This window comes from Heliconius melpomene, chromosome 8, assembly GCF_056956725.1.
Source record: "Heliconius melpomene rosina isolate 202511_hmr_F chromosome 8, ASM5695672v1, whole genome shotgun sequence".
Classification (NCBI taxonomy): domain Eukaryota; kingdom Metazoa; phylum Arthropoda; class Insecta; order Lepidoptera; family Nymphalidae; genus Heliconius; species Heliconius melpomene.
Window position 1 is genome coordinate 9,781,314 of NC_140396.1, and position 26,077 is coordinate 9,807,390.

The 26,077-nt window shown below is 35.6% G+C and overlaps 1 protein-coding gene across 1 annotated transcript; it reads left to right on the forward strand.

The window, feature by feature from the left end:
* The first annotated feature begins 2,972 nt into the window (after window positions 1-2,972).
* Window positions 2,973-26,060, forward strand: IntS1 (integrator complex subunit 1). The gene is made up of 32 exons (XM_085189241.1): window positions 2,973-3,288; window positions 3,377-3,549; window positions 3,757-4,026; window positions 4,454-4,589; window positions 5,462-5,555; window positions 6,080-6,215; window positions 6,368-7,198; window positions 7,596-7,768; window positions 8,777-8,929; window positions 9,262-9,409; window positions 9,786-9,991; window positions 10,931-11,126; window positions 13,504-13,574; window positions 13,710-13,890; window positions 14,699-14,851; window positions 15,310-15,490; window positions 15,777-16,020; window positions 16,858-17,024; window positions 17,424-17,599; window positions 18,090-18,257; window positions 19,453-19,597; window positions 19,989-20,122; window positions 20,491-20,616; window positions 20,922-21,040; window positions 21,202-21,334; window positions 21,753-21,947; window positions 22,536-22,732; window positions 22,997-23,182; window positions 23,774-23,944; window positions 24,298-24,427; window positions 24,570-24,741; window positions 25,542-26,060. The coding sequence occupies exons 1-32, from the start codon at window positions 3,138-3,140 to the stop codon at window positions 25,751-25,753; spliced, it is 5,928 nt and encodes a 1,975-aa protein (XP_085045367.1). The 5' UTR covers window positions 2,973-3,137; the 3' UTR covers window positions 25,754-26,060.
* Window positions 26,061-26,077: the final 17 nt, after the last annotated feature.

Sequence of the window (26,077 nt, forward strand, 5' to 3'; positions counted from 1 at the left end):
TCTGGCAAATATGTTATTGATAATGGGAAGCACGCGCGGCAAATTGCGCAGTATACTATGCGCAGAGAACGTTCGATCAGTGTTACCCTGTTATGTTGTTTTACCCCACGCTTAGCAAATCACATTTACCTATACGATAATTAAAATATCTGTCTATCATGTTTATGTTGTAGTTAATTATACAAAACGAAAATTTTATGAGGATACGTAAATATCGAAAAATAATCAGCTGTTCCATACATTGTTGTCGAGAATAAAATCAAGACTAGCCCGAAAAGTATAATCATTTTTTTTTGTCAATAAATAATTAATCAATTCTAAGCTTCTACTTATATATCTAATGGCACATGATATTTATCTATATATATATATATATATATATATATATACACACTTATGTACAACATAAACATTCAGTATGCATAATACAAGCTTATATACAATGCAATATGGATAAAGAAATATGTGGCAATATTTAAGATTATATATATAAAAAAAATATTGGGTAAATTATTTAAATAAATTTTGGGGAAAAAAAAATGAGAGTGAGGTATCCCTTTGCCATACAAGTTACTGTGCGTCAGTGTGAGCGCTACGTCCTTACAGGAAATTCGCACCCACACGTCTTTAAAGGTACTATCGAGCTCACACTATATTGTTCAAACAGGAATATAATTAATTGTAAACAAAAATGCCTTTTACCGTTTTGATTATTTGCTTTATTATTTGTTAATTTTTATTTTTTACTTTCTTGCATGCATTAATTAACGTTTTAAATAAAACGATAATAAAATTTTGATTTAATTTGGAGATATAATTTATTAACATCATTTATTTGTTAAGACCTCTATTTCCATTATTTAAAAAAATTTTTACTTACCCATAAGTTGATTTTGCATGTTGCCTAACGCCAAAATCTTGTATTTGTTTGCTTGTTTTATATATTAAATTTACTTTTTAAATTTTACTTTTTTTATTGAATTTGGATTGAGAAGATTTGTATGTGGCCTCATTATAATAATTTAATTTAGTTTTTTATTTAATTTTTCAATTTACCATATCTTCATTTTGCATGTTGCTTTGGTGTTTTTTACTAATTTTTATAATATTACTAGATAAATATGCTCTACTACGCCATTCCGCATATATGATGCTATCATATGATATTATATTCATATTTCATAGTAATGAACTGATAGCGTTGCACTCGACTGTACCGTAGCCCGGTCACACCCCGCAACGATTCCCCGCGAGCCCTTACGGGGAATCGGTCCAGCGTGAGCGGGTGTCTATGTGCAGACATCAAAATACGCTTTCTGCGCAATTTGCCGCGCGTGCTTCCCATTATCAATAACATATTTGCCAGACTATAAAACCGCAGCCGCACTTTACGGTATAGTGCGGAATTGCGGATATCAATAGCAATGTCAAACGTCAATATCATTTATGAGGGTTACCAGATGGATATGAGTTTATTATATTTTGTACTGTAAGTAGCAATCGATAAATTAAATGAATAATTTTATTTCGGTATGGTGCGGCACCGTACAGTAAATATTGATATTTATATTATATTCGATATCAATAAATTACTCTTCAAGATTGTTCATAAATTTTAATTCTTTTAAACGTTTATTATTTTTTAAAGATTTCTTTATTATAATAATTTTTTAAATAACAAAAGGATTTCGATTTTTTGTTTTATTTATATAAACCACAGGTGAATATTTGGTATACATACTATATTGGCATACCGTACTTTAAGCTAATAATTAAAAAAAAAAGAAATGCCCGATAACAGTAGTTATAAAGTAAATAAGTCATGAAAAGGTAAATAAAATAAACTAACAACATTTGGAAATCAACAACTTGTGTTTATTAAAATCATAATAATAGGTAATGAATATTAAAAACTAGACGGTTTTGAAATATTACTTAATAAAATCATTAACAATTAGTTTTTTTCAAGCATTTGCGTTTGGCAAGCACGCTCTAAGCACGCTCGAGCTATTTAATTATTGTAAAGTAAAATTAAGAATGCTATTATACGAGTATATATTGATGGCGGACTCGATTATTACGACAATTATTTAGATCACGAGGGAGTTATAAAATTATAAATTAAATTGGTAATAATGATGTCGTTAATCAGCAGCAATCTAATTTGACGTTTATTAAATGAAATATTTTCATTTTCTCGCTCTGTTAACGAGACAAAGTGTGGCGTTGAGTTCCGCCATTCGACACATAATGTCTTGTGAGCGGTATCATTTGTTTTAATAGAGTCAAGCTAAAAAAAATAATAATTAAAAAAATTGTCAACATTCACGCGAGTCACGTAGTTTGTAGTAGTCATTGTTCATTATCAAGCTACCCTGAAATTTTAATTTATGTTGTCAACTTAAATGAGAAACAATCATTTATGTGGGAGATTTTAACAAATTATTATATGTTTTCTAAAAAGTGTGAAATAGTTAAAAAAATGATAGTTGTAACATTATTTCCCCTTCGTGTATAGAGTAAACAGTAATCGCGAGATATGCCAAGTGCTCGAGGACTACGGCAACATGCTGAAGGAGATGCTGTCCAGGTGTAAGGCGGACCACAGCGCGATGAGCGCCGCGTTCCAGGAGTCGGGCCAATTAAGCACATAACAGTTCACCAATGTCACGTTGTGTGGAGAAGGCTAAAAATTTTTTATCTTTGTTGTAACATTTTCAGTTCAGTCCAGTTCTTTACTTATGGCGCTTCGAGCGTGCCAGTTGTGCACTAATCACTTCGCCAATGTCACGTTGTATGGAGAACACACAAAGGAGATTGTACGTTGTAAAATTTTTTTTTTAATGGGTTGTAACATTTTATTTTGACATTACGTGACAAATGCTGACAGCTGTCATTGTATTTTACATATATAGCGACACGGTATCGAATGAAAAGTATCGATACTATAGTACAATATCGATACTTCAAATGAGTTCATAACTGTCAGTAGTAGTTGTCAAAAATTTTCTTTTTTGTCGTGTATATTGTTTGTAATTGTGTATACGAAACAATAAAGAATTTTGTCATTATTTAATACATGCAATGACTTAAAAATAAATATATTTAATATAGAATGTTAATTAGTGTTTTTTAAAATGGAGCGAGGTAAAACATCGTCGACCGGCCGCGGCGGCAAAAGCAAAGTTCCTCAGCATCCTCAAGATATATTTGCGTTAGGTGGTAAATCAACTGTCGTTGTATCTAGAGATTCCGAGAAAAGAAATATTCATAAACCATCTACAAGCGGTAAGTCTGTAAAAATATACTTATTTGAAAGATGTAGTATGAAACAGTACATATCATTTAAAATATTGACATTTATATATATTTATAGGTGTAGGTGAAAGAAAAAGAGAACCCTCAGGATTTGGAAATCAGCCTCCAAGCAAGAGGGCAAGAATTGGATCCCCAGCTGAAGCTGTTAGTGGCACATCTTTGGATGTTGATCCAGTTGATCTTGTGCCAAATGTCTTACAAGCTCTGGACACACACAACTCTGATAAATTGGTATGTCTAACATAATATTTATACAACATATTTTATTTATTTACTTTTACATGGTTTTTGTATATTCTTAACTAATAATTTTTTTAATAAGTATAAGAAATTATTTTAAATGCATATTTTGAAATACTTTACGAAAAGTACTTAACTACAAATTAATTTATGTGTGCATGTAACCTCATGAATAATGAAATATGTTCATCTTTACAGCTAGGTCTTTTAACAGGGTCAATCAGACTACTAAAATCCCAACGTTCAAAACCAGATCCAATACTTTGCATGAGTATGTTATATTTAACAAAAATTAGACCAAATATGTTTGCACATGAGACTGTCACACAATCCTTATGCACTTTGCTGAAGAGAGAGCAAGGCGCAGCATTCAAGAGTAAAGGCAATCCGCTGGTGTTCGTACTTGCCTGTAACATGCTTTATGCTGGACATAAAGATAGTAATAATTGGCCTGATACATTTATAAAGGTATTTTTTGAATTTGCTCTTTTTGTTTCAGTTTTATGCAGTATGCTGCATGTAGTAGGGCTAAAAGAATATACAGGCTAAAGACTTGATTCTCTATTTCTACCCATATTTGAGACAATATATATAGCATGGCAGAATTTGTTTTGCTAAAGCAAGGAGTTGAGAATAATTCATATTCCTAAGTAGGTATCAAACCCACAAACTTAACTTAAGGTAAGGTAAAGAATTGTCCCACTGCATTGCAGGGGCCTCATGTTTTATATGCTTCTCTATGCCATGTTTATATTGTATTTGAAGGGTGCACACAATTACAGAGTGCTTACAGTCAGAAATCTGTTAAAAAATTAAAGAGCAAAGATAATATATACTAAAATGTAGGAACATATATTAATATTATTTACTATAAAAATCAGATCTTTTCTTTTAGGTGTATATAGAAGATGCTCTGAATGAGCGCTGGTGGGTAGACTGCTCCTGGTGTAAATGCTTGGTAGAAAATATTGTTACAGCATTTGGTACAAAGCAGCCAGCTCCACACTTGATACCCACTGACAATACCTTAGGTAGGTTCACTTGTAAAAATCCTTTGGATTTTAAATATAAGTAATTAAATAATTCATAATTTCAATAGTCTTATGGCAGATTTTATGGTATTAAATATTTACTCTATTATTATATTATTTTATAAAAACCAAGATGGTTTACATGTTGCAATTTTTTGCATTAAATGTTGTAACATAACATAGCTTCACACTTTATCTCTAGCAGGGTAGCACCAAACTGTCTCTACGTACCTCTCTCGCCTTGTCCACTGTCATCAACCTCTTCATACATGCCCTCCGGGGGATCCTCATGCTTTTTACGTGACCTTCCTCCAGTATCTGATACTGTGTTTTCGAAGGTCAACCGAGGTCTCCCCCTACCTCTCTTACCGCATTCTTCATTCTTTCATCACTCATTCGTTCAACATGCCCAAACCAGCTGAGCACGTTCTTCTTCATTCTCACTGTGACATCCTCGCTAGTACCTGCCATTCTGTGTATCTCTTCGTTGTGGATTCAATCAGCTAAACTGACTCCGCATACCCTACGAAGACATCGCTTTTCCACGGCATTCATTTTTCTTTCATTCTTCTTCTGTAATACCCACGTTTTGCTGCCGTACAACAACATTGGTACCAACACTGCATTGTGTATCAACACTGCATTGTGTACGCCCAAACTTGCAGCTGTGCTGACGTTTCGCTGTCTCATCAATGCAGCTAAGGCTCCGCTAACCCTGTTACCAGGAGCAACACGCCTTTCCACATCCATCTCGTATCTTCCATCTCTACTGAACATACTTCCCAAGTACCACCTCTACTCATTAAATGTTGTATTTTACTAAATTGGTATGGCAATTGTAGTGTATTTTAATTAAAGTTTATTACCACTAGGGACAATGTCACCATCTGGTTCAGGCTCACCACTGATGGGAACTAATGAAGAAGACCCAGACAACACTGAACTTGAATATTCTGTATCCCCAAGGTAATTACTTAATTTTTAAGTTTTATATATTTACTAGCGGACCCGGACGCGGCTACGCCTGCTTGAAATATAAGAATATAATTTCTATAGAAATATAATTTCAATCTAGATGAAATGCTAAAAGTGACTATTATATTTATTTTCATAAGGATGAATATCAAAATGACGCGGTAACGAACGCGGTCGCGTAGCGACGACGGTTGTTATTAACATGGCAGAATAAATTGCATGTCAAATTAGAAAGTATTTTAATTTATTAGTATACATATATGTGTAATGTAATATTATATAGCCTATAGCACTTCTGAAAAATGCAGCTTTCATACAAAACAAAAACAAAGTAAATCGATCCAGTAGATCCAGAGATCTTAGCGTTCAAACAAACAAACAAACTCTTCCGCTTTATTATATTAGTATAGATTTATAACATATCAATCATCTAATGTAAATTGTTTATTTAATTATTGTAAACAAAATAATCTAATGTAAATTGTTTATTTAATTATTACAATGATTGTTTGCAGATATTCTAGTAGTTATGAGACTGTGGAAGCTCTGGTGCTGGAGGCCATCAAAGAACAGATACAGCGAAGGGTGGCGCCTGATGCTATCGGCAAAGGCTTTTTGAAATTATTATCTGCTACTTGTGGTTTCCCAGAGGTAAGAAATATTTAAAAAAATATTTTTAGTAGTGTCTTAATAGATTAACATTTTTTTTAATGATTGTTTATAATTTTTTTATTTAAAGTTTTTTGTCAGAACTTAAAGTGTTTTGTTTTTTTTATGTGAGTCTTAATTTGATCTCTATCTAGATCCGCATGATCGCGGCGTCCCGGCTGGAGGCGTGGCTCCACTCGGGCAAGCTGTGGCGCGCGGCGCAGGAGCTGCTGGCGCACGTGTGCGCCAACGCGCACGCCACCGGGCCCAGCGCCGCGCGCGACCACGAAGTGCTGGCCCAGCTCGTGCGCATGCGCCTCAAGACTAAGCCGCTGCAGGCCGCCTACCAGGCCTGCCTGCGCGACATGGTGGGTGCCAGCGCGGCCCTGCTTCGCAGCGTGGTTACGCACACCGTGTACAACGAGCTGTCGAGCGCGCGCGCGCCCAACAACCTGGGCGTGCTGGCGGCGCTGGTGGCGGCGCAGCCCGCGCTCGTGCCGGCCGCGCTTGCCGACGTGTACGTGGAGATCGTCTTGCGCGCCGACGACCACCTGCGTGCGCTGCGAGCGCTCACGCGTGAGCTGGCGCGCGCAGCGCGCTCGGACGCGGCGTTGCTGGCGCTGGCACGCGGGCTAGCTGCCTCGCGCGCGGAGCCGGCGCCCGAGGTGCGTGAGCGCGCCTTCCATGCGCTAGCCGACCTGTTCTGCGTGTGCTGCCTGGCGGCGGCGCGGCACGGCGCGCTGGTAGCGGCGCTGCAAGCGGCGGCACTGGGCTGGCTGCTGGAGGCGGCGGGCGCGTTCCGAGCGGCGCGCGCGGACTGCGCGCAGGCGCTCAACAAGCTAATGTTTGTGGAGGCGGCGGATGCCTACAGCAAAGTGGACAACTGGCCGCCCGAGGCCGAGCGCGCGCTCACGCACCGCCTCTGCACGGAGGCACCGCTGCCGCAGAACACGCTGCTCAGGCTCATCTTCATTGGACTCTCTGAGGTAAATCAACGGCTCCAGTGCCTGTCCCTCAACCCTACACATTACTTTTACCTAAAAACACAACATGTATATACATTTAGGCCTAGCCTAGCTAAGCAAATATTTTTAACAATTTTACAATTGTTATTCCACACTTAGGAACTTATAGCTACTACTAACAACATAATTAATACTGCAACTACAATTACTAACATTATAATTAATAATTACTGCTAACAACATAAATAAGTTGTAACAAGTGTATAAGAATTTCGACGTAGCTTGATGAGAAAGTATGGCTTATCGGTCAGAGCGCTTGGACGGTTTCCAAGAGGCACATGTTGAAATCCATGCTACGTTCAATTTTTTATATGATTTCTAAAAAGTATTAGATCTTACAAAACTCTAATTTACACAGGACATCCCAGTGACACCCACGGAGGTGTTTGAATTGATTGAACTGTTAGTGCGTCGTGCTTGTGCATTGCCCCCTGAGGACCAGCCGTTACAGGTGGACAAGTTGGAGATAGTAGATTACATTTTCCAGCTCTGCCAGTTCCACCCTCCTGATAATATCACATTACCTGCTGGGTAAATTTATCATGTATATATTTTCTTCTTTTACTTCAAATTGTACACTCTTTTCCCTCAAAAAATAGAACCTAACTTTTGTTAAATTATTTTTTATATTTTGGTATAATATTAGAAATGATGTTGTCTGTTGCTCAGAAACTTAGTATAATTTTAACCCCCAGCCAGACACCTCTAAACTCTAATAAATTACAAGCATAATAAGTATATTATGCTTTAGAAAAAATTACATGTAGTAACTGACAAGAACAATTTATTAATATATAATTTTAATTAACGTGAAAAATAAATATTTTCGCAAAATATTCAATATTTGTTCGTAGGCGCTTATAACTTTTAGGATTTGGGGGTGTCTGACAGGGAATTAAAATCAAGTGTCTAAAAAAGGGCAATTTCTAATATTATTTCCAACAAAATATAAAAAAACTGAGCATTATAATTTAACAAAAGATAGGTACTATTTTTTATATCTTAGTTACCTAAAAACTGTCGAAGTGACCAGCACCCAAGATCCATATTCCCTAATAGTACTTACCGATGTTGTGCATACAGCACACAAAAACTTTCAGGCTTTACAAGATAACAAAAGTCTGGCTACTATTGGCTCTCTATATCCTATGTAAAAAAGTTACGTTTTACGTTACGTTTTTTAAAAGAATGTATGACTGCTATTTTGCATTTAATATATATTTTTTCATTATGAATATATATTTTTTTAAATTATGATTATGAAATTATGATTATAAATGAATGATTGAAAGAAATTATGATATATTTTTTTTCACCAATTAAAATATTGACTGTTGACGCGTTGAATGCCGCGCTTTGTTTTGATACAATTTGAAGTCATTCCCATAAGTGAGAGTTCTACCGACAACTGTAACGTGTACAGTCAGTAAAAATAAAGCTAAAAATAATTAAACTCTTAAATTATTGTTTGAAATATGCCACTAGATACAGCAGAATGAATAAATTATCAAGTATTTATTAATAATATTACATTTATAGATACACGCCTCCTCCTTTAGCCATCACATCCCTCTACTGGCGAGGATGGATGTTGCTAACAATGTTGGCGGCGCACAATCCACAAGACTTTGCCGAGCGAGCTGCTAACACGTATCCTACTTTACGAGCGTTGATCGAATGTTGTATCACTGGGTAAGTATTGAAATAACAAAAAGATATTTCCTCGCTCTTGAAAAAAAAGGCGGTGCGGTTTTGAGTTCTGCTACTTAACACATGTCTCGATAATTGGACAGTGTGTGTCAGGTGTCTTAATACTAGGTTCTCTCTGCTTACGCTTCATCAAAAGCATCGTGAAGCTTCATCAGAAGTACTGATTAAACAAATTTACAGGAAATCCTTCAGGAATGCTTATGCCCAACAGAAGTCGTCAAGTAGCCTATGATGATGATGATTAAAAAACTTGCCAATATTGGCACTTTATTTGTTAATCACGTTAACAATATGAACCAATTGTATCCCCACAGTAAACCATCAATAGAATGGAACGGAGTGGGCGAGCAGGAGCGACTCGAGGCCGAGCGCGCGTCAGTACTGCAGCTGGAGACGCACTTGGCCGCAGCCAGCAATGCTAAACTACCTGTGACTGAACATTCCTCTAGGTTGCTTACACAGGTATTTGTTTTTGTTGTTTGGATTTTTTTGTTTATTTTCATTGCTTACTGTATAATACATAAATTAACATGTAAAAGTAGGGCGCGTTCGGGAGTCTAATAAAAAGACTACTCTTCTTGAATACTAGTGTATTACTGAATAAAATACTAAAGATACATTATTAGGATATACACATACATACACTACAAGCCCAAACTCGAATTTTGCTTAGGTATTTCCAAAAATTTTCATACTACATTATATAAGAGTAATTTTTTTCTTTGTCTTAATAGCATCTAAAAGTATAATGAAGACAAAATTAAAACTAGCAAAAATCTCTATGAACAACCTTTCAAACCACAAAATTAACTAACATTCTCACTTGTCATCCCAACAGCTGACAACCCTAGAACCAACGGAGCCAGCACGTCGTCCCCCAGCAGCAGTACTGGAAGCACTACAAGCGCTCAGTGCTCAACTCCGCCTGTCGCGCCTGTTGTGCAGACAGCCCGCGTTGCTGCTGCAGCTGGTGGAGAGACACGGCACACGGCGAGCTATGCCGTGGCTGCATCAGTTGCTGAGACACGATCGGTTGGAATTGAGGTACTAGTGGTATATTAATATATTATGTCTATGTATATATTTTTTAATTTTTATTTAAAGATTATTTTTCAGATTCACAGGAAGATTTTCGGCTATATTAAAATTTATCATATTAGAGTGAACCATTGAAAATCGATTATTCCCATAATGTAGAGTAGCGGCCCACTCGCGGCTTCTCCCGCTTAATCTAAACGATTATTCATTTAATAAACAGAATTGACTGAAAGTCAAATGTGTTGATGTAATGAATAATTTAATTTAGTCGTTCAGAAACAGTCTTAAATGTTAAATTGTTGATTTGGGTAAGGATTTATAATATTCTTTGTAAAATAACTGTAATGATTGCATATTGCAAAAATACCCAAATCGAATCGAATAATCCAATCTCGAAATCGAATCAAAAATAATTAATCGAATATCAAATCGAAAATAATTTATTGAGAACCTTCTTCTTGTTTTCAAAGTTGATTTAATGATTTTGATAAAACAACCTTTAGATGTTATACTGAGTTAAAACAAAGCAATTGGTGAAAGGTATAAGTAAATTGGTTTAGTACTTACGGAGATAAACATGATCATATTATTTATCTATTTATTTATTTATACTTTATTGTACACCACAAACAGAAGAAAACAAAGTTACAAACTACATCTAGTACTTATAATATATCATACTTGTAATATATCATACATACAGACAAGAAATTATAAAAAATTGTTTATTATTCTTTTTAAATGTCCCTCTATCCATTTCAGTTAAAAATACTAAATGTACAGAGTCAAATACTATTGAACCACAATGCCCTTTTTTAAAGCAATGATTAAAAAAAATATTGCAAAAACTTTGGAATAAAAGAGAAATATTATGGCTAAGGTAGCTATACTCTATCTTTCTAAACTAGAGAAATAATAAATTTTTCCAATATTTTCTTTCATCAGTGTGTTGCCAGTTCAATGTCTCTGCGAGTTCCTCTCAGCGGGGGGAGCGGGCGGTGCCGAGGCGGGTAAGGCGGGGGAGCTGTGTGCACATCTACGTCGCACACTGCATAGCGAGGAGGGGGCGCGTGCTGTGTTGCATTATTACTTGCAGAGGCTTGCACATGCGCATGCGCCTACAAGGGCGTCCGCTAATAGGGTAAAAGATGATTTATTTATTTATTTATTTTAAGTTGGGAAACAAACAGCATTTTACAGTACTTTTTAGTATAATACATATCCATATTCCAACTGCCAATAAAGTTTCCACTTATACATAAAACATGGAGTGAATATGTTGCTAATTAACAATTAAAAATTAAATTTACTGTCTAAAGAGAAAAAAAAAAAAACAAAGATTTTTACGAATGAAAGGTTAAGGTTTACATTAGGTTAGGATTTACAGAATTTTGAATTTTGTCAATGATCTTACATGAAAACTGCATCAAACTACTATGAAAAATGTCAATATCACTAAAGCAATTATTGTATGCCCTACAAGATCTTAGTATAAAACAATTTTGGGCATAATTGGTTTTTCGAGCAGAAATGTAAAAGGTGTCCCTAGATCTGGCACTAAAAGTTGGACATTTTATGTGAATATTACTTAGCAGATAATTGGAATCTATAAGATTGTGTAACAATTTATACAAAAAAATTTGATCTCTATATCCTCTTCGTTTTTTTAATGATAGTATATTTAGGTTATGAGAGTTATCTAATTTAAATTTGTAAAGTAATCGCCGTATAAATTTATTTTGGACACTTTCAATTGCAAATACATATTTATCATACTGTGGGTTCCAGACTGGCGAGGCATACTCTAAGTAAGGTCTAACATATGAATTATACAAAAGCTTAAATGTATGTATGTTCTTAAAATCACTCCCCTGTCTAAATATAAAACCGAGCATTTTATATGCTTTTCCTATAATATTCGCAATATGTTTGTCGAATAAAAGACCGGCGTCCAATAATACACCAAGGTCCTTAACAATGGAGACTCTTTTTATTTTCCTGTTGCGAATCAGATAATCAAATAGAATGGGAGATTTCTTTCTACAAAAACTAATTACACAACATTTGTCAAGATTTAGAGATAATTGATTAGACGCGCAGTATTTATCAAAATTGACTAGATCCTCCTGCAGTTTAGTGCAATCCTCTTGATCTCTTATAATTTAGAAAATTTTTGCATCATCGGCATAAAGAAGTATCTTAGAATGTTCAAAAGATTGTATAATATCATTGAAAAAAATGTTAAAAAGAAGAGGTCCAAGATGGGAACCCTGTGGTACACCAGAAGTAATAGGCACAAAACTAGAAGTGAAGCCCCTCACAGCAACAGCTTGAGTTCTATCTCGGAGATAAGACTCAAGCCATCTTAGAAGATCACCATGTATACCAGCTTGTTTAATTTTGTCAATTAACAAAGAATGTGAAATTTTGTCGAATGCTTTCGAAAAGTCAGTATAGATAACATCGACTTGATACCCACTATTCATAGCGTAGAGGACTTCAACTAGAAACTCACAGAGGTTAGTTTCTGTGGAGCGTTTGTTTATAAAACCATGTTGTTGCGGGATTAGTTGAGGACGTATAAGAGGAAATAGATTATCGTAAATAATTTTTTCTAATAATTTGGGAATAACAGAAAGTTTTGATATTCCACGATAATTTTTAACATTTTGCTTATCACCACTTTTATAGACTGGGACAATAATAGACCTTTTCCAAATATGAGGCAAAGACCCCGATTGTAAAGATTTTGAAAACAATATGTGTAATGGAACAGAGATTTCAGAACTGCAACATTTTAAAAATATAGGATGTAATTTATCAGGCCCAGAACCTTTAGAAAGGTCAAGTTTCAAAAGATACTTTTTTATGATCTCACGAGTAATACTGACATTATTTATAGAAAGATTATTCTCCGAAGCACAATTAGTTTCCCCAACTACAATTCTTATATTAACTTCAAACACAGATTGGAAGTAAGAGTTGAAAGTGTTGGCAATAGCCTGGCCATCAGAGGAGATTTGATCGTTAAAAACTATGCTGTCAGGAATACAATCATTCACTCGTTTTGACTTGACAAAGGACCAAAATTGTTTTGAACTGTAACGAATATTGCTTTCAGCTTTATCAATAAACCGAGCATAGCATTCCAACTCCATATGTTTTGTCTCATGCCGTAGATCAGAAAATATTTTATAGTCACTACTTCTGCCGTAAATCTTCCATTTCCTATGCAATTTAAGTTTTTTATTTACTAGTTTTATTAAACGTCTAGAGTACCAAGCTGGAAATTTGTTATTGCTGTATACAGTTTTAGTTGGAACTAATTTGTCAACAACATTATTTATTAAAAGGTAAAATCTATCAACTGCGTCCGAGACATTGTGAGAAGAGAGTTGTTGGACCCAATTAATTTTATTTAATTCAGAGTTAATGATTATTATAATGGCAATATTATATGTATTATTTTTGTTAGAGCTCGTTCAAAGAAAATGTATATTTTTTAAATTTTATTTCAGGGCTTAAAATTAGTACTGTCGCAATCAGATGACACAACTGAAATGGATTACAATGCTGATGTTAGTCCGGAGTAAGTGTTTTAATTTTTACTGTTCCTTTAGTACTGAAATTATTTTGATTATTTAATTTAAGAAAAAACGTAAAGGCACGCCTTCTCGACCATACGCGTTTATAACGAATATAATATAAACTTCAATGTCCACAGAACCTGGCTTCCCCTGCTCCCCTCCCTGCGCCACTGGGAGGTGCTCCGGGGGGAGGCAGTACGACGAGTACGGGCAGCCTGCCTCGTGGAGTGCGCGCCGCCACACCTCGCAGCCTACCTGGCCTTTCTGGCCCGCCACGCCTCCACCGCAGCCCTACATGACCTTACTGATATTGTACTGGTATGTGATGTGTGACGTTCTAGCTTCTACTGTTGTCTTGGTATAGTGCAGATCTTACTCCTTGGTGATGACGTGATGTTTGTGACGCTTTCTCACCATTCATGTTATCCTAATAATAATAATAATATACTTTATTGTAATTAAAAGAGAAACAAAACACAAACGTAAATAAGGATGAAAATATACAGCAGGCGGCCTTATCGCTATAAGCGTAGGAGTACTTAAATCGGTAGGGCTTGCTTTAAATAAATCTAAATATTACACATAATACATACATATATACATACATAGTACACTTTTTATCATACACATACATATGAGTAAATAGGGATATATTAACCAATAATGTTAAGATGCATAAAATAAAAGAGTACTGAAGAGAAAAAAAACACACACACACACATACAACACACATATAGAAGAAAACCAAGAGAAAAAAAATCTATATGTAGTATGCAAGATGCATTAAGGCATTACACTAATACATTTTTACTGAATTATTTGTTGGAAAGGAGAGTTACAATTAGTTCATTATTTCTTTATATAAGAGAAAATGAAAATAAGAAAGAGATTTAAGTGATAAGCTTAAAATTAAAGGTTCTTTTATTTGTAGCTTCATGCTGTATCCTGCATATAGCAAGGTAGGCAAATGGAACCTAACCTAACCCAAATTAATTTAACGTTCATAATGTCATCATTGAATAAATTCATTTTAAAATAAAATTGGGAATGGTATATCAATAAAATCTCGGATAAAAGGTAAAAAGATATATACAATATATAAATATATATTTTCATATACCTACAGGATCTAAGCCAAGTGCTAATGGAGAGGACCACCGTGATGGGCTACGTGCTGCCGCCCGTGGACTCCAACGAGACGCCCAGAGACGAGCGGCTGTTGGCACAGCACAGAGCACTGCACGCTTTGACCACTATATTCTATACACATCTTAGACAGGTAAAGCACTCATCTACTCTAGCTGGCAGGTCTCGTATCTTTTGTTTAATGAGCGAATGTGTGAAGGAAGGCGTTCATTGTTTTGTTTTAATGAATTTGATGAATTTCTTTTTAGATTGTTACTAGCTATTTTAGAAATGAAAGTATTTATGGGAAATTACGTAACATATATATTATCAGCTTGCAATATAGCCGAAAAATGGAGAACGGTATATTTTAACATAACATAACTCAGAATTCTTTATTTCACACCAGAAAAATTACATAATCAACAAATAAATTCATACAACAAAAATGTTAAAAATCAATAAGAGTGATCCAATCCAGGCAACCTAATGTAAGAAAAATCTATTTAAAAGTTTAACTCTAGTTTCCTTTGGCTAACCCTGTTATGTAATATGAGATACATCGATGTTTTATAATAAAACTTATAATTTAATTTTTTATTCATACTCAAGGTCCTTTCAAATGAACAACCTGAAACAGAAACAGTGGAAGAAGGTGAAGGCGAGGGGGAAGCGGGGGGCTGGAGTGCTGGAGAACGTGTTTCACTTCAGTGGGCCAATGCACGACGAGCCAACTTGCACTTGGTGGTTGCGCACGCGCACCTCAAGTTGTTGTGTTTTGGATCTTCTTATTGTTAGTATAGTGTAGTTTTTTTATATTTTGTTTTATTTTGTCACTAGTTAACTTTTTCATTGCATGGTAGACACAGAAATTTTTTGACGTTAGTCAAAACATTCCGTTATAAAAAATCAAATAAAACAATTATACTAAAAGTGCTCAAACAATTTCAAGATGACTGAGTGATGACTATTCTTGTTACTAGCATATGATTTTTTTAACTTTAATTTTTTATTCTAATCTGCTATTTTTAACAGCATATCAAAAAGTTCTCAGTGTTTCAACATTTTGCTATCAACAGTCGACACAAACCAAGAGATGTACTCCTGGCTCTTATCCACCTGGGTAGTAGATGCCCCTGAGGTCACAGGCACGGGGGGAGCCCCCGAGGCCGAGGGGGAGGGGGTGCTCTTACCTGATTGGCTGAGACTAAGCCTGGTGAGGTCAGCACGACCTGCCTTATTGGAAGCAGGGCTGAGAGGTCTCCCAGCGCACAAGCTGGCACTGTTCATACAGACGTTTGGCATGCCTGTTTCGTCTATGAGGTACAAGTTTAGTAGTTATTATCTTTTTTAATTAAATTTATTTATTTTTTCTCATTGGTATACCCTACGCTGTGTCATATTCAGCGTTGCCAGATATTTTCTCATTGAAAAGCGGAATTTTTGAACATTTTAAATAAATAAGCGGGACTCTTTCGTCAAAAGCGGAATAATTTTTATTAATAATAATGATTTAATTTACTATTTATCCATTTATTAAAGTTTTAAATAAAGTTTCCAATGGTGATATATATCAATATAAAATATTTTTAATAGAAAAACGTTACTATGTTCAAAAACGATATTGTTTTGGTTTATTATATGTAAGGTTAAGTCTTCAGAATAATTATACATAACTTAGTATTATACTATATATTATTTTTCACAATAACAACGTAGAATAATTCGTGATAAGCGGTGGGTTAAATATCGGGGCATCTGGCAACGCTGGTCATATTGCAGAATTAGTATTTAATGTACCTATTTATGCAAGAGTGAGTGATGCGAGAGGCAAAGGAAGGCCTCGTTTGACTTTCGAGAACACAGTATTGATGCATGCGTAAAAAGCATTAGGACTTCCCGACATGAGGACATCATTATGTGTGAGTTAAAGTTAATAGACGAAGTGAAAGAGGTATGAACAGACCGTAGCATTTGCCGCTTCAATCTCTGGCTGCTCCGCTAGGGATAAAGCGAGAAGCTCAGTTTTAGTTTATAGACTGATTGATTGAATTTAATAAGACTTAAGCTATTTACTTGACATTAATATGTGAGATATAATGAATAAATTTAAGCTGAAAAAAATTTATGTAACTATTTAAAATATATTTTTTATTACAGTGCCTTATTATCAGCATTAGACGCGTGTCCGGCGGGCGCAGTGGTCCGCCTGGGCGTAGAGCGCGCCTACATGGCTCAGTTGTTGCGGGTGCAGAGAGCGAGGGGAGCCACAGGTGGTCACGCGTTCGCAGCCGCGCTGAGGCTCGCGAGACCTCATTATCCACCTGGTATTATTTATTTTATTTTTGGTTTACTACAAATTTATATATGCTATGGTATTTAAGTTTCATAGTTTAGTTGTATATTGCAATATTTATTTATTTCTAAAATATTTTGTTTGTTAATATTATGTTTTTTAAATTAATTATGATGAAATATATGAAAATTAGTCAATCAAACTATTAATTAAGTTTTTTTGATAAAGCACAAACTACAAACAGCAGCATACAGCAGGCATATAATTTAATATCAGTTATACTAATACGTTTTTTTTATTTCTACCACAAAATGTTTAATTTTTATTAATATTATGTTTCTTTAAAATGTATACACTGGATATTTTCGTCCTTTTTAATGTAAATATATAAAAATAACATAATAAAACTAACAATTCACTCAAAAAATAGATGACACACTGTTCACGGAAGAAGCCCTACCCGACGAGGAAGAAAATCCATGGAGCACTCCTCGAGAACTCCCCAAACTTGATGCTGCCCTAGTACCCTCAATCCTCGCCACCGCTTTCGCTGATGCTGGAACTTTTCATGGGGACCTGGATACTGCTTTAACCCAACTTCAAGGGGTAAGTGGATTTTTGTATTTTTAATGAAGAGAAGAAGAAGAACGAAGAGGAAGGCCCGTATAGCACTCTCTGTGTGCTTCTCAAGCTCTCTTGATGTCACTCTGGTACCCTCCCTCCTCGCCACTGCTTGCGCTGATGCTGAAACTTGGGGATCTGAATTACACAGTTGCTATTTGTTTTTTATAGATTAACTAAACATATTTGTTTTTCACTGTAACATATTCCATAGGATTGCGTTAGTTAAAAGTTATTGATAAAAAGTATTAATAATAACTCAATATTTCGATAATTAAGAGAAAGTGATCAAAATTCTCTCTGATAATTTTTGATGTGTCAATATCCTTTTGTTAGTTTACTTAATTAATTATTATATAACGTTATTTACTATATAAACTGGTTTAGAAAAAACGTGACAATTTATTTTAAAAAATTACCATCATTTACGTTACATTTGAAAACATTAAAATTAACGCTTCATATAAACACTCAGTTCATAGTACAAGATTCGTCGAATGCCAACGAGGGTACGGGTTCATATACACGTGCAGTGCTAACTTCTCTACGCGGTATCAACATAGCAGGGCTGCTGCGCAGGCCCGCACTGGCCGCACCTGTGTTACGTGCGCTTGCGCATGCTAACCCTATTGGTTATGTTGAGGTATTTATGCTTTTTTATATAACAACCAATATCGAAACTTCCTTTTTATATAAATACCGGCTTTTTTCGTCTTCACCCACGTAGTCCAATAATAGAAATAAGTAGGAGTCGTGCATGACACATTCTAACTACGGTAGGTAAGTTAATGTACCTGCATTGAGTTACATTGAAATGGTTGACGTGATTTACCAGCATTTTTTTGTTTAATAGATTATGTTTCATAGCCAGTTAAACGAAAAACATTAAAGTAAACCTCGAAATTATCGCGATCAGCAGGACAATTCATTTTCCAATTTATATGATGGAACAATAATACCTACATGTTTAAAAACAATAATAATAATAATCTTTATTTATTTATTTTTTATTAGGGAAACAAACAGAATATAAAATTCACAAACATTACAAATTTAAAAAATGACACACAATCCAATTAATTTTGCACATAAAAATTATTAAAAATTTTTTTAATTAAAAAAAATAATTAATTAAATGAGATATTCAAATTTACATTATAAAATAAATAAAATATATATATAAACTAGCGGCCCGCTCGCGGTTACACCCGCGTGAACTATGTTATTATTAATTTCAGTCTCCATGACTACGTCCTAGTGATGTCTATGCAAAATTTGAGACTCCTAACATTTGTAGTAACGAAGTTTCATACAAACTTTCGACCCCAAAAACAACGCCTTAGAAGTCGAATATTGCAAATTCCCGTCTTAGCGAGCACCTACGTCCTGTAAGTAACTCCTATGCAAAATTTGAAATTCCTAGCACTTGTAGTTTCTGAGATTTCGTGAGTGAGTGACCTTTCGATTTTATATATATAGATTAATCACAATTACAACATTTCATTAGTTTTTTTTAAAATCATTAACATCATTAATTCTAAAAATATCAATATTGGCAAACAATTTATTATAACTGGTGCAAGCTCTATTGACAAAGATATTTTGTGGATGCTGGCTTCTATTAATGGGTGTATTAAATAGTAATGCAGCTTAAAAGAAATGGGCAGTTCATATGATTTTTAATTATCTTAAATAATAAAAGTTGGTCCTAATTAATCTTCTATCGGCGAGTTATAATACTTTAAAAAAATCGTTAGACTCATTTAAGGGTTGTTTTTTAAAATGTACAAATTTAATGAATTTATTTTTGTAAACATAGTTAAATAATACACCTCCAGGTAGCAAGTGGCCTTCTATCCCAGTGTAAATGTGCACGTGGACCTGTAGCGGAAGCGTTAAGATCCGCGTGCGGCGCTGCCGTGCCCGGGGATTCCCCCCTGCCCGATGTTCCGCCTAATGCCAGCAAAGAGGTGCTGGTCACAGGTTCGATTATAGCTACTGAAGTTTTAAATAATTGTTCTATTTTTTTATATTTATTTTCTCATGAGAAAACTATTGCGGTGTTAAATTAGAAGGTAATTAATGTTAAATAATTAGTATTCATTTTAGAATATTCTGCTAATACTAAAAATTAAAAATAAATAGTTTACAAAATCATTCCACATTCAAAATGTCTCAATTTTTTGCTATAATTTTTTTATAGGGCGTACAGTTATTTTATGTTTATTTTACGTTAGATTTTTTTATTCCTTTCTAGGGGAACTATGCTATGGTTATCTGTAAGAATCCTAGACTAGCGATAGGGCCATTTATTTGTGCTTTAATAGTGTTTTTTTTAAATTCTTATTACTTTATCTTGTATTTCTTATTCTAGCTTTAGAATCAGCAACACCAAGCACTCTAGAAGTGATAGGTAACAACATAATAGAAACGCAAGACACGCAAATAGTAGTGGACACCATAACGCATCTGCTGGAGAAGAACCAGCAGGGATGCTATGAGATACCGGTGACTAACTAAATGTTTTATTTAATTTGAAACGCTGAAATATAATCATTGCATATTAAGACTTTTTTATAGCTTCAATTTTCATCCTGCACATAGCAGAGTAGGCAGAAGGAACATAGGAACCTAATGTTAAGACACGCCGTTCCCATTCAGGTACTCTTAATCCTCATTTTCTGCCAAATTCTCGAGGCATTGCGTGTTGAGTTGCAGAATGGAACGCCGCGCCGTGTTTCTCTTCCAGAGCGAAGAAATGAAAATATTAAATATTTAATTTCCTCGATTGGAAATAGAACCCAGCTTGATAACTCTATCAAATGGAAACATAAAGTTATTAAAAACAGTTGTAAAATTCATAAATATTTTAACAGGTAAAATGCGAAGAAGAGGAAAAGATGAGTTCGTCAGCAGTCCACGTGCTGTCGGTGCGCGGCCTCGGTTGCGGCCTCTTGCTGGACTGGTTGTCTGAACTGCAGCGGGAGACGCTTGGCCGACAGGTAATAATAATAAAATCTTTATTTTCATCTCACAAAGCTTGTTCATAATAAATACATATTTTATTTTTATTTTTTAATGAAGAATTTCGTCTCGTTCTTTGTTAATATGCTTAAATGAAATAAATACAAAGCGTCCAATCGAGCGAAATGGAGAGAAAGCACGAGGAAAGCCGACCCCACTATCAGATGGGACTAATAATGCACAGGAAAGAGAGAGAGAGAGGGAGAAAGATAGAGGACGAGAGAAAGAGAGAACATAATACGAGGTTAGATTGAAAATAAACACGACATTATACTGGTTTCAGCTGCAACTAATGTTCGTGCGAGGCGGCGGCGCCTGGCGACCCTTGCTGGTCACCCTCTTGGCCCACAGGGCGTCGTGGCGGACGTTGCACGCTGCTCTCGATAAACTTACTTCACAGGGGTATATTTATTGCAAATACACATCACATTCAAAGCGTTTTTTAAATGAATTAATTGTTTTTGAAGTGATATTTGCATATATATGATATCTAGATTTTCTACTAAAGTTTACAAATACTCAGTATAAGTAATTTTTATTTGTATATATATTTACGTCCGCAGTGGCTGGTCTCCCCGAGCAGTACTGGACTTCGCGGAGACGCTGATGGGGTCCCCGCGCGTGTGGCAAGGCCGCGACCGCACAACGCCCAAACACCACACCCATATTGATAGTTTGCGACTTTCACACAAACAGGTATACCATAGTTGCTTTGTATATCTATCGTGTTAGGTGTTGTTGGTTGTACATGGTTATCTCTGTAAAATAAAGGGAAAGTAAAAAAACAAGAAATTTGAATAAAATCCTATTTACTAATACTGTCTTAGTTAGATGCGGAAAGATACGTGATGATTTATACAAACTAATTAATAGTAGAGTGTTATAACACTAACTTCTTTTACTCTGTCTACTCTGCCAAATGTGGGCGCCGTTTTTTCGAGATTTGAATATGTAAGTGGCGGAATGAGTTCGGCCTTTGTCTTTCTATCAGAGGAAGAAAATTAAAATAACTCATTTTTCCGAATGGCAATCGAACCCACGCCCATCCTTCGCGCTTCCAATCAGAGGTTGTACCGTGACGCCATTACAGCCTCAATATTTTGTAACATTTCAGCTCGGCGTGCTAGTCCGCTACGTGGGCGAGGAAGCAACGGAAGTGGAAGCCATGGAAGGTTTGGAAGGCTCCCGTCGTCGTATCGAAGCTCGTCTTCCACTGCTACTGCGATGCTGTTCAACGCCCCACGCCTTGCTCGCCGCCGCGTTGGCCGCGCGATCACATCCGTTGCTGTTGCTGCTGTTGTATATGAAGGTGATAGCTTTTGGTTTAAAATGTTGTTTATTGAATTACAGTATGGTTAATAAGTCGCCGTCTTGAGTTAACAATGTACAAAGATTCGTCTGACGTCGCACTTGCAGCTCGTGGAAACAAACAATAGAGTTCAATATATTTGCTTAGTCAACTATTTTCAATAGTATACATTTTTTATTAATATTTCTTGTCTTCAACTTGCTCTGATACTGAAAGGTTCTTTGTAAATTTAGATAAATATATTTTATAAAGCTTTTTCCCGCCTGCCTAGCTTTTGAAAAGCTTTTATTTAACTTGCAATGAGATTTCACCTGAACTAAAATACATCAACAGCTCAAATTTGAAGTAGATATCTTCAACCGATTGAGCTAAAATTCTGTATACACGTTTAGATTAGATCACAATGCACGATAAAATGTGTGACGGCTAAATGTAATATGGCGGACCATGCAAGATGGCGAAATAATAATTTTTAATATAAAATTTTATTAAAATTTAATTTAAACTAAAAAAAATACAAAGCCTACTTATAGATTGTGGAAATATGATTGTTTTTATATATTGTGTTTCTTATTATATCATCCACAGGTGCCCAAAGTGCAGCAGCTATTACGCGAATGCACAGAGCTACCCGGTTCAGACGATGTGTTACTAGGTTCAAATCCAGATACAGAACCGGATGTTAGTGTCGCCCGTTTCTCAACAAGCGCTACAGATCGAGTCTCACATTCGATGCTCACTACTCTCGCAGCACCACACCATCATTCTAAGGAGCATTCACAGAAGTGAGATTACATTATTTTTATTAAGATATTTAGTAGAGGCCTATCCTCTCTCGAGGAGGTAACATATTTATTAACATTTATATATCCGCTTCTTCGCTTTGGTGTTGAGACAAAGCGTGGCATTGAGTTCCACCACTCAACATGGACTCCAGAATTCGGTGGAAAGCGGGGAACGGAATGTCTTAACCCCTCCTTAAGGTTCCCTCTGCGTACCCTGCTGTGTGCGGTATACATCTTGAAACTGATTTTTATAATAATATCCAGAATGTGGCGCACAGAAGCTTGCGCGCGCTCCGTGTTCGCGCGCTGCGGCGGTGCGGGCGCGCGTGCACTGCCACTCGCCGGCGCCCTTCTGCGTGGCGTGCGCGCGCGCCACCAGCACCAGCTGCAGCACCTGCTGGCCGCCGTCGAGATGCTGGCCGATAAGGACTTGTTTACTGATTATGCTGTGTTAGTTGGGATTTTTTTTTGAATAGTTTTTGTTGTAGTTCATAATGAATATCAACACTATTTTTTTTTCATAGATTAACTTTATTCTTTATTGCACAAAAAAAAAAAATGTACGTACAATATGCGGGCTTAACGCTAAGAAGCATTTGTTATACTTATTAAGAAAACGGTTAAAAAATTTTAACTGAGCGGGACTCGAACCCGCGCCTCTTTTTCTCTGAAATTTTTATTTGTTTTCTTAATAAGCATTTTTCTTTCCTAAATGTGGAATAACACTTTAAAGATGTTAATTAAGTTAAGTTCATTGATTTAAAGAAAATATTTATATTAATACAAGGTAACAAAATATATAAAGCAACACTAATAGCAATGAGTAAATAAGTATATTGCATAGTGCTCTCTGTGTAAGTAAATATTATCCATCACAAGACCTTCCTAGAGCAGTTTAAAAACTACTAATGAATTTCGTTTTAAATTTCGAATTGTTATAAACTAAAGGTAATAAAAAATTTCACATTAAAAGATCATTTAATCCAAAACTGAATTACCTTATATGAATATATTTTCTAAAGTTAAAAACTACTTTTTTAGCGACGAGATCCACGGTATCCTCTCCTGTTTCCTGGGTATGGTGAAGCAGGGTGGTGGCGGTGCGGGGGGCGGAGCCCTGGCGCACCGCGTGGCGGCGCTGCTACGACGCTACAGGGCCGCGAGGCCTCACCGTGCAGCCGCCCTATTGCACACGCATAGGGATACCATTGCGTTAGTATTGCGGTGTATTTATTTGTCTTCATATTTCTTAAAAGTATTCTATAAAGGATGTAGGATTGTTACAGAACAAATATATTTATATAAATATATTACAAAGCACATAGGCTAACGACTAAGCGACTATTGGAAAACGATTGTACAATACGAGCATGTATAAAGATCAAAAAATATATAACACGAAATTTCAATTCACAACAAAATTGTTCATACAAGAATTAAATAAAAAGTCTATACATAAAATTCCTTTAAATTTTGGAGACAAACAAGACATGTAAAATATTTGACGTGTTAAATCTACTATTTCTGTCGTGTATTAAAACTAAAGATAATCAATAACTTTCCAGGTCTCACGCAGCCCTAGCAAGTGCAGCGGGGGGCGAAGCGCCCCCTGCATCGTCTTCGCCGCCACCACATGCATTGTTGGCGGTCCAGAAACGGTCCGTGCCTCCTGAAGAATTACATTGGTTGATACAGGTATTATTTTAAAATAAAAAAAACACATAATAAAAGTACGGGATATATATTGAATTTCTTCGAGTAGTAATAGAACCCACAACCTATCGCGTTTTCAGTTACACGATGGCCTAGAATGTTACGTATGTTATAACCCCAACAGGAACTAGAGGCGTGGGGCGTGCGCCGCGGAGGCGCGTGGGGCGGGCCCGGCGCCGCGGGCGCCATGCTTCGCGCGGCCGCCCCCCTCGCCGCGTCCCCGCACGCGCAGCTGCGCGCCGCCTCCCTGTCGCTGCTCGCCAAGTTGCTGCCCGCCGCGCCCGACACGCACCCCGGTACGTACGGGGCTGACTACCTTATAGTAGGGTCGACGAGTCTCTGAGCAAATAGTATGCTAAAGTTCAGAAGATAATAGATTTAGTTGACCATACAATATTATTATACAGTGTGGTCCAACAGATGGTTGCTGCCTTGATTTAGATTTTGTTAACTTTTGCGCATCATTCACTTGGAAAGAAAATATTGATAATTAAGAAAAGTCCCAAAATCAAATCTGCATAATCTTCTACAGCTAACTTCAGAGAGGCCACGATTTGTTGACCATACTATACATATAAAAACAGTCTGGTCTAAAAAAAATAAAAATCTAAATCTAATAAATTAATAAATTAACTGGCATCGGATGGATATCGCTTTAAAGTTTATCATCATCATCTAGTACTTTCGTGTACAAATTATTAATTTTTCATAGAGTATTATTTCTAAAAGGTAGCTTAAACGAGTCATGTTAAACAATGTAATATCGAAATATCTAACAAAATTATAATCAAAATACTTAGAGAGAAATCTATTATTATTATTGCTTTATTTGTACACCACAATAGAACCAAACATACACATATGTATACATATATATTGTAGATTGAGAGATTGACAGTGTATATTAAGTAGTAAATGACCCACCCTCAAACTAACAAAAAGAATTATATTTACCTTACTTTGCTAGAGACTTCCTTTTATTATTCACAGTCGCAAAATTACCAATTTAAAATAATATTTTTTTGCGTTTTATATCTTCCCATGATTTGTAAATTAAATATTATTTTATAATTTCTATCACTTTACTACACCACAGGTCTTCAAGCCATACTGGAATGTCTGGACTCGAATCAGCCAGAAATAGCTCAATCTGCTCTTGACAAACTACCAGAACTCATAGTTGGAATTCAAGAGCATGCCTCCAGAATTTTAATAAAAGTATTCGATTTAGGACTTCGCTCCCGTCTTCCTGTAGAACAGTGCATTTCTAAATGTGTCTCTACTATAAATTTGAATAGAGGATGCTGATTGTTATGTTTATTTAATAAATAAGTTACATAATGTTTTTTCTGTTATATGCATATGATATGGATATTATAAACAATATTTATAGTTAATTTGTCATCATATATATTTTGTTTCATTAGTTCCTGATTTTTTTAAATCGGTAAACTAAGGAAATATTTACAGTTAAATAGGAGATTCAAACACACCACTATCCTGTATGAATGCACTATTAAAATATTTTGTAACTCTGTTAATATATTATATGTACATAAATATTAAGAAAACTACTGTTTTATGATTATAAAATTGATAATACAATACAAAACAGTATTTGAGTTTTATTTT